Source organism: Prionailurus viverrinus, chromosome B4, assembly GCF_022837055.1.
Source record: "Prionailurus viverrinus isolate Anna chromosome B4, UM_Priviv_1.0, whole genome shotgun sequence".
NCBI lineage: Eukaryota > Metazoa > Chordata > Mammalia > Carnivora > Felidae > Prionailurus > Prionailurus viverrinus.
In genome coordinates, this window is record NC_062567.1 from 87,127,669 (window position 1) to 87,137,069 (window position 9,401).

General features: G+C 48.1%; 1 protein-coding gene across 1 annotated transcript in view; it reads left to right on the forward strand.

Annotated features, from left to right (window-relative positions):
- The window catches only part of RASSF3 (Ras association domain family member 3), a 72,466-nt gene that overhangs the window by 56,742 nt on the left and 6,323 nt on the right, over positions 1–9,401 (forward strand). Inside the window, 4 exon segments of the mRNA XM_047867192.1 lie at positions 4,536–4,643; positions 6,713–6,764; positions 6,767–6,949; positions 8,920–9,029. Coding sequence (XP_047723148.1) covers positions 4,536–4,643; positions 6,713–6,764; positions 6,767–6,949; positions 8,920–9,029 — 453 coding nt within the window.

Below are 9,401 nucleotides of genomic sequence, written 5' to 3' on the forward strand. Positions count from 1 at the left end.
TTACAGAAGAGTTAGCAAGAAAGGGTATAAACAGGTTTGTAAAGCGGTGCGTTCGTTCTCAGACAGTCTTGATTTAAAATGGGATGGGGCCACGCCGCACGAGGACCACGCCGCGTCTGGGAGGCAGGGTGTGGCCCTGTGAGAAAGTTCACCGGTGGAGAAACGTCTCGGTGACCCCACCCAGGAACCAAAGCGAACCCCAGAGCAGCCCTTGGGCTTGCAGGATGAACACACTAGGGAAGAGTCTAGGGTTGATAATTTTTCATGGAAGAACTGAGAAACTGGAGGGTTGGGAGACTATAAAAGAAAGGTGGCTTTGGGGCGCCTGGGTGGCGCAGTCGGTTAGGCGTCCGACTTCAGCCAGGTCACGATCTCACGATCCGGGAGTTCGAGCCCCGCGTCGGGCTCTGGGCTGACGGCTCAGAGCCTGGAGCCTGTCTCCGATTCTGTGTCTCCCTCTCTCTCTGCCCCTCCCCCGTCCATGCTCTGTCTCTCTCTGTCCCAAAAATAAATAAACGTTGGAAAAAAAAAAAAAAGGTGGCTTATAAAAAAGAGGACCTGTAACTGCCCAGACAGACGTACTTGGGTGTGGCGTCACCGCCTGCCTCGGCCGCCAAGAACAATAAGGATACTTCAGACTGCTGCGCCCCATGCCATTTCCTGTCCTTGCCATCACAGTTCAAGGTTAACGTCTATACTATTTGATCTGTTTTGCACTTGCCACACAGGTTTTGAAAAGCTCCTCCTTATTTTTACCTTTTGCACCCTTGTACCTACTTTGTCCCTTCAGTGTTGCATGTTTTTTTCCTTCTTTCTGCTCGTAAGGCCGGCTTCCCAAAGACATTGTATTTGGAGGAAGGGCAGGGGGATCCTTCCCTATGTGAGAGGAAGGGGTGGGGGGGTCTTAAAGGGACAACAATTTGGAAGTTTTCCAGCTCTAGAGACTTCCTCCCATTCTGATACTAACAGGAACCAGTGTCCTTCACTCCACAGCCTGAGCTCGTGACTTCTGTGCCTTTCCCCCTGCTTCTACACACCACTCAGAGCGTTGCTTTTATCATTTCAGAAGCTTTTTTTCCTTGACATTCTTCACTGAGACTCGGGCTTCGCTGGACAATAAGTGCCATGAGGGTGGAGGTGTGGTGCCTGACGTCCCCACGCCCAGGCGAGCGCTTGGCACACAGCAGGAGCTCAGTAAATATTTGCTCAGTGAGCAGGCCTTGGTCTGTGGCCTTTGTGGGCAATTGCTATGTCAGTTGACTTAAAAATATGGCGTAGATCTTAACCGTTCTTACAGGAAAAAAAAAAATCTTAATGATGTGAAGTGATGATGCATGTTAACTAAACTGGGGCTAATTGGTTTGAAGTATATACGTATGTCAAATCCTTATGATGTACACCTAAAACAAATAGTGTTATATGTCCATTATATCTCAGTAAAAAACTCAGGGTCCCAGCCTTCTAGGGTTTAGCTGCTTCTCTGGGATTTACTTTCCAGTTAATCTTTTAATAACAAGGTGTTTTGCCTTGAAAGGATCGTGGAGGTCCTTGGGCCCAACTCTTTTCTGTTATCGTTCCTCACAGTTTCCTTGGTTTTTAATCTCTGAGAAGGAAGGATAGCTGTTGCACAAGTATGTCTCAGCTATGCTTTTGTGGGCAAGCCGGGGTGAGTTTCTGTTTGCAGGCCAGCTAGCGCCTTCGGTTTTCCTCACGCTGCTGGGAATGCTGACATGAGGTGGCCTAGGGATAGTTAAGAACTCACTAGGGGCGCTTGGCTGGCTCAGTCAGTAGAGCATACTACTTTTGATCTTGGGGTTGTGAATTTGAGCCTCGTGTTGGGTGTGGAAAGCCTGGGTGGCTCAGTCAGTTGAGCAACTCTTGGTTTTGGCTCAGGTCATGATCTCACATTTAGTGGGTTTGATCCCTGTGTTGGGTTCTGTGTTGACACCGTGGAGCCTGCTTGGGATTCCTCTCTCTCTCTCTCTCTCTCTCTCTCTCTCTCTCTCTCTCTCGCAGCCCTCCCCCACCCCCCAAATAAATCAACTTAAAAAAAATCTTAAAAAAAAAAAAATCACACAGATTCTTAAAAAAAAAAAAAAAACCTTACTAAATTCTAAATGGACTTGACCTTGCTCTTTGCTCTTAATCACTCCATTTCCCCCTTCTCTTATTTAGGTGGTAAGCCCCTAGGGTGAACGTATGCTACGATATTTGTGTAGTTAGCTACTTTGTACATTTTTAATGGTGGGTCTTTGGTTGCCTTGATTCCTCAAATGGAACCATTTTGCCCCATAGGTCCCACCAGTGAGAGCAGTGTCAGATTTTCGCAAAACTGTCCTGTTAGGGTCAAGAAGCACCGTTGAGATGATTCACTCTGGTCCCTTTATTTCCTAGGAAATGAGGGAGTGGCCTCAGGTCAATGAGCGGAGGGCACGGGATTAGTTGGTGAGAGACTCTGTACCAGAGCCCCCGTCTCACTGGAACTGGGCACGGTTTTCACAGCACCCTCTAGCTCTGCCAGTGCCACATCTCACCCGTTAGGAAGTGGAAATCTCTTAGGTTCACTGTTTAGTATTTGCTCTGAAGAGTCTTTGGACAGTCTGTACTGAAAAATCAAAGTCGACACAAAGACTCATGATCTTTTTTCAGCTATGGCCCATGGCCAGCTAATTGTGGATTGGAAAGAGCAGGGCCAAGCCGAGAGTTACAATATATGTTTTGAATTTCCTTAGAAATGGTCATTGAAGCTTCTGTAAAGTTATTTTTTTACTCCTTTTTTTTTTTTTTTAATGTTTACTTATTTTTGAGAGAGAGTGAGCATGCACAAGTGCATGGTGGGGTGGGGTGGGGGGGGTGCAGAGGGAGACAGAGGATCCGAAGTGGGTTCTGTGCTGACAGCAGAGAGCGTGATGCAGGGCTCAAAGTCATGCACCGTGAGATCGTGACCTGAGCTGAAGTCTGACGCTTAACGGACTGAACCACCCAGGCGCCCCCTATTCTTGTTAGTGGAAGCAACATAGAGGACCCGGGTTAAAATTAAATTTGATCTCTTAACTAGTTGAGGTGTCCCCGGACAAACCACACACTTCCTGAGGGATCTCAGGAATTGGAGTTACTGAGGGTTGGTAGGCTTTGGAACCAGGCTTCAGGGAAGTTCTGTCACAGCCACAGAACCGCTAAGTTTCTTTCTTTCTTTTTTTTTTTTTTCAACGTTTATTTATTTTTGGGACAGAGAGAGACAGAGCATGAACGGGGGAGGGGCAGAGAGAGAGGGAGACACAGAATCAGAAACAGGCTCCAGGCTCCGAGCCATCAGCCCAGAGCCTGACGTGGGGCTCGAACTCACGGACTGCGAGATCGTGACCTGGCTGAAGTCGGACGCTTAACCGACTGCGCCACCCAGGCGCCCCCAAACCGCTAAGTTTCTATTGGCAGGTGAATTTACTTAGAACTTGATTTCCTTTGGAAACCGGAATAATAATGTCTACTCGGTTAGGTTGTTGGGAGAATTAAATGCAACACAAGCCAGGTGTCTTGTATGCTTGGCTTCTTGGGGGTCACAGCACACTGAAGTCTGGCCGTCTGTGATTGCATCTAGCCATTACATCATATCACGCACTGCTCGAGCTCTTTAGACGAGAAACCGTTATTGAATTCTTCAGTGGAAAGAGGCTTTACTATCATCCCGTCCACAGTGTGGACAGTCCAAGCCGGGGTCGAGACTGGATGGGTTGCGAGTGGGTGAGTAGGGGAAATCTGGCTACTTGTATCTTGACATGACGATTTGTTTGGAAGATCAATTACCCTGTGGTAGTTGTGTGTAATTAGGTCATTGATTAGTGCCAGTTAACATGATTAATTGCCATACTTTTTGCTTATAAATATGGTATAAAGCTGTAAAGACCGTCAAGTTTGTAGAATTTGCTAATGAGGAGCTTTTGGTTTGTGTCTTTAGATATTGTTTAAAATGGAAATAGCCTGGGGCACCTGGGTGTCTCAGTTGGTTGAGGCTGAGCCGGCTGACTCTTGATTTCGCTTCAGGTCATGATCCCAGAGTTGTGGGTTCGAGCCCCATGTCAGGCTCCACGCTGAGCATGGAGCCTGCTTGAGAGTCTCTCCATCCTGCTGCCTGTTTCCCCTGCTTGTGCGTGTGCGCTCTCTCTCTGTGTCTCTCTCAAAAAAATAAGATAAATGGAAGTAGCCAATGTTACAGGCACTCTGAGAGAATGGTGTTTGTGCAGAAGGGAAATTTAGCAAAGGCGGTTTCACAAAATAACAATTAGTGAAGCGTTGCCATTAGCTGCTGACAAATTAGTTGTAGCCCTCAGGAAGATGGTAGTCCGAAGGAATGAGAACCATACTCGGTGGATGACCCTGAGAGTTTGACAGTGAGAGGGTGTGTGTGTGTTCATGTCTGCGTGTGTGTTTCGAGGTGAAGTGCCCCAGAGTTCTTGTGGGGACTGTATAAAGAATCCTGCCTTACCTCCATTTTTTCTATGATTGTTCATGTGTGGCATGCCTTGTTTTCCTTCCAGGATGTGGAGAAAGAGAAGGAAACCCACAATTACCTCAGCAAAGAGGAAATCAAAGAGAAAGTTCACAAATACAACTTAGCAGTCACAGACAAGTTGAAGATGACCTTGGTAAGCACCCACAGTACTGTCTACGTTGGCACAGGTCGAAAGACCAATAAATGTAAATTGTTGGTACTACAGTCTACGTGTTTTAAAATCTCCGAGTAGCGTTTGCAGAGGTTGAATGGCCAAGGTGTGCAGGACGGTAAAGTGGAGTGTTTCCGCAGCTTTCCAAGTAAAGTTCTATGTTGAAGTAGCTGAACATCGGTGGACACTTTACAGTTTTATTGTAAACGTTTTTGTGACCCCCCCCCCGCCCCCTCCAAAGGATGTTTAGCGTTGAGTATAACCGCTGTCTGTTTCACATACAGGTGGTGACTCAGATTCTAATAAGGCTTTAGATAAGTTTTATCTTGTGCAGATAAGTTTGGAAGTGTCAGCAAAAGGATTTCGTGCCCGTGGCTCAGAATATACTTGAGCTAAGGTTTCTCTCAGCTGGTTGTTGTGGAAGATGAGGGAGGTCGTGCTCAGCGTCCCTACACGTTGCCGTTTCGGGCTTCAACAGTGTGGTACCGAACGCTGACGCTCAGCGGGGATGAGGGTTTAGGAGGAAGGAGGCCCAGGACTTAGTGACTACAAGGAGAGCCAGCAACAAAGCCACAGTATTCATGTGCGTACAGACTGGACTGGCATCTGTGCCTCGTCCTCGCATTTGGTGACTTTCCTCGAGGCACCTGCCATCCCTTTGCCGGTTTCCAGGGCCCTTGGACTTCGGCCTGTCAGTCTGTGGACCGTGAACTGACAGCTGAGCAAAGACTAGGCTGACCCGTTTAGGACAGGCCCTACTGAGCTCTCTGACCTTTGGGGAGGAGCCTTTAAATCCAAGCCCTTGCGATAAAGAACCCCTCCCCAGCGGACTCCCCCGGAAAGGGGGGTGGGACAGACGATCCCAGCTTCGTCATTCCAACGCTCACATTTCTGTTTTCAAACGCGTTTTTCATCAGAGGAGAAATAGGTCCACTTGCCATGGTTTCTTCTTCCCTTCCCGCCATGGAGATTAAAACATGCAGGTTTCCATTCGTTTCATAGATAGAAATTTTAAGTGTCGTATAATACTTTCCACAGGAATGAACACACGAATTGGCATTGTAAGTTGACCTTGTGGAAAGGAAGAAATATATGGACCAAAAAGGAGGTTTTTAATGTTTGACTTTAACTGTCTCATTTATCGATATAACACCTGAAGATTTGTTTTAATAAAACGTTAGAATAAACTTTTTCTAAATATACCCGCTGTAAAAAGAAAAGTGAAGACCAGACCGTTATTACTATTTTTGGCAACTAAGAAATAGTAATTCTGCTCTCGGTTAAATGCTAAGCTCAACAAGCTGTCTGTATAAATATGTGTGATTTTTTTTTTTTTGGGGGGGTAATAAAAATTATACCTCAGTAAAACTGTTAGGAAATAGTATATAGACGGAGGTATAAGTCAGACCAGAAAGACAAGTCCTTACAATCTCTGTAGTTCACATCGTAGCTTCGGGTTATTTTACACATCTTGCCGCTCGAGGTGCCGGGATCACATCATCGTGTACCCCACGCCGTATATGGCATGTGTGCTGTGTACAAAAGTTTGAGTGAGATCGGTAATCGAGGACATACCATAAAGCCACTGGGAATGAAATAGGTTGTTCATTGACCACTCCAGGTTACTTGGGTGTCTCCCAGCCCCCCAGTGACCTTCCTTTTTCTGTGTAATAGCTGGCCATCAGCTGCGGAAGGATGGTGGCTCCCATGTGTGAAGGCGTCTTGGGATTTGGCTGGCCACTACCCCAGGGGATTGTAACCTCTCCAACGGGCCCTGACCTTTCACATTGTAGCTCCGGGCCCCAAAGCAGGGGGAGGCTTCGGTCCCACATCTGCCCTACAGACCTTGCTCTGGAAGCACTTTGTTGGGGGTGTTCCCTCCCTCTGAGATCATTCCTCAGGGGTGATCTTTACTGAAGTTCTGCCACAGAGCAGGAAAAACAAAGACCAAGAGAAGGAAGGCGAGACGTTCTTTCTCTTGTTTTGCCGGGGTGCTTCCCTCGAATGCCGCAGTCAGCGCAACTAAATGTGTGCTTCTCTTCCGGCTTCAGAACTCAAATGGGATTTACACTGGCTTCATTAAAGTCCAGATGGAACTCTGCAGACCCCACAGACTTCTCCGAGCCTTGGAAAGCTTGCTCCCAGTAGCAATGGCTGTACGAACACGCTTCACATCAGCAGCACGAACACCGTGGGGGAAGTGATCGAGGCCCTGCTCAAGAAGTTTCTCGTGACCGAGAGCCCTGCCAAGTTTGCACTTTATAAGCGTTGTCACAGGGAAGACCAAGGTATGCTGCCGCGCGTGAGATGAACAGGTCTCTGCTCTTAGGTCTCTGTCCTCATTCGCAGAAAGGACACTGCTGGGTGTCTGTACCTCGGTGGTGTCAGAGCCCTGGATGGGTTCTGGAAGCTGTGGTGCTCGTGGCTCACACCTGATGTTTGCTGGCTTTCTGTATTTTTGAGTTGGCTAGTTGGGGGTCTGAGGAGCCCCGAGGCAGCCACATGTGATGGCCTTTGCGGAGGCCTTTGTGGAGGAGTTTGTGATGTGTGCACAGGGGGGTAGCTTTGACTTTTTTTGGTTTTTTGTTTTTTGGTTTTTTTGTTCCCCGCCTTGATTTTGATGCTCTTCAGGACGAAAAGGAATGCCTCTGTGCTTGAAGGCTTCATTAGCACATCCCACATTTGATGTGCATCTGAACATGGAGTGGCGTGGGGGGGCCTGCGTCCTCAGAGACTTTGAGGGGTGGGAGGCACACGTGTGCCTGAACATCTCAGCCTGGAGTGGCACAGCCCTGAGTTCTTCAGTTTCTTTAGCTTGCCACACTGGCCTTGACGCTGGGGCATTTTGGTACGTAGCTCTCCAGAGGCCAATCCGCTGGATGAATGACATTCCGATCTGGGGTCTGCCTGTCTGAACTTAATACCCACGTTCAGTGGATAGAAAGAGAATATTAAAGAACTGCGTGAACCTGAACACACAGTAGTCGAGGCAGGCACTCGAGCAGAAATAGATAACCACTGTGATCCAGTGATTCACCAAGAGCTCGTTTGCACATGGTAACCATGTGTGGGCGATCGGCTACTTGAGCTGTGCTTTTGGGGGGTAAAGCCTCCAGCAGAGCCATGGAGGAAAATGCACTAACCTGACACGAGAGAACTGCCCTTCAGTTGCATGGGGCTGGAACCCAGCTACTTGCTAGGTATGCACACACTGTTTTGAGCACAGGCCACCTGCAGAATACGAAGAGGGGCAGGCCAAGATTCCTACCTACCCTCAAGAGGCCCCAGGCTCAGAGTTGTGGGGTTTCCAGTCCGCAGGGAAATCAGGACCTGCGATGCAGTTGTTTCCAGAAGTGCCAAAATAACGTAAAAGAGCTCAGATGGCATTTTATCCCTGCCAGCTGCTGTGCCTGCCCACCTGGACTGGAGTGGCACACACGGACAGTAATAGTGTTGATAGTGGCCTGTTGAGATAGTACCCTGACGAGCTGGCGAAATCTTCCAGCGTTGCAGGCAGTGCTGGTACCGGGGGGGAGGGGGGGGGGGTGAGTGTGTGGGAGGAGACACATACAGCTGGTGCTCCTGAAGTCACCAGAGCTTGCATCCTGACCGCCCGGTTTATTTGCAGCTGCTAAAATTCTAGATCTGTAGACTGATTTGCTCCTAGTGCTCCAATTTTGTGTTCTTTGGATGGTGTATTATTTTTACGATTTCTGAAAGGGGTTGCAGATGCTTTTTTGAAAGGAGGAGCAGAATGAATTGTAAGCCCGTTTGGGGACTAAGACCCATTTAAATTCATTCTGGAGAGTTATTTCCTTTTTTTTTTTTTTCTTCAATGTTTGTTTATTTTTGAGACAGAGAGGGACAGAGCATGAACGGGGGAGGGCAGAGAGAGAGGGAGACAGAATCGGAAGCAGGCTCCAGGCTCCGAGCCATCAGCCCAGAGCCCGACGCGGGGCTCGAACTCACGGACCGTCGAAGTCGGACGCTTAACCGACTGAGCCACCCAGGTGCCCCGAGAGTTATTTCCTTTTTGATCAAGGCGCAGCGTATATTGTGCAGCTGTCTATACGGTGGAAATAGTGTAGATTTCATTCCACTATAGGCTGTTTCTGGTCACAAGAGGAGGAGGACGGTGACTTGGTGGCTGGGTGACATGGGCTGTTGTGTTGATCTGGAGGAGGGGCTGGTAAGTGGGGCGTATGGTCCAGGGGACGGTTCAGTACTCTGTCACATGCCGCTTTGTCTCCTCACCCAGTCTATGCCTGTAAGCTCTCAGACCGGGAACATCCGCTCTACCTGCGTTTGGTGGCTGGGCCCAGGACAGACACCCTTAGTTTTGTTCTTCGTGAGCACGAAATCGGAGAGGTGAGTAGTTGTTCATTCTTGCTTTAAACCGTACGGAGCAGCCGGTCCTGTTTTACTGCTGTAGTGGAGTGACTTTTTATCCACTTGGGAGGGGGACAAAGGGAGAGAATGTGTGTGTCTGTGCGTGAGTGTCTGGCTGGCTGTACCTCTTGGGAGGGGGGAGAGCTGGTCTGTGGATGATACCTTTCTGTGTGGTGTGTGTGTGTTTTAACGTTCTTTCTTTCTTTCTTTCTTTCTTTCTTTCTTTCTTTCTCTTTGTCTTTTTCTTTCTTTGTCTTTCTTTGTTTTTCTTTCATTCTTTCATTCTTTCTTTTTTTCTTTCCTTCTTTGTCTCTTTCTGTTTTCTTTCTTTCTCTTTCTTTCTTTTCTTTC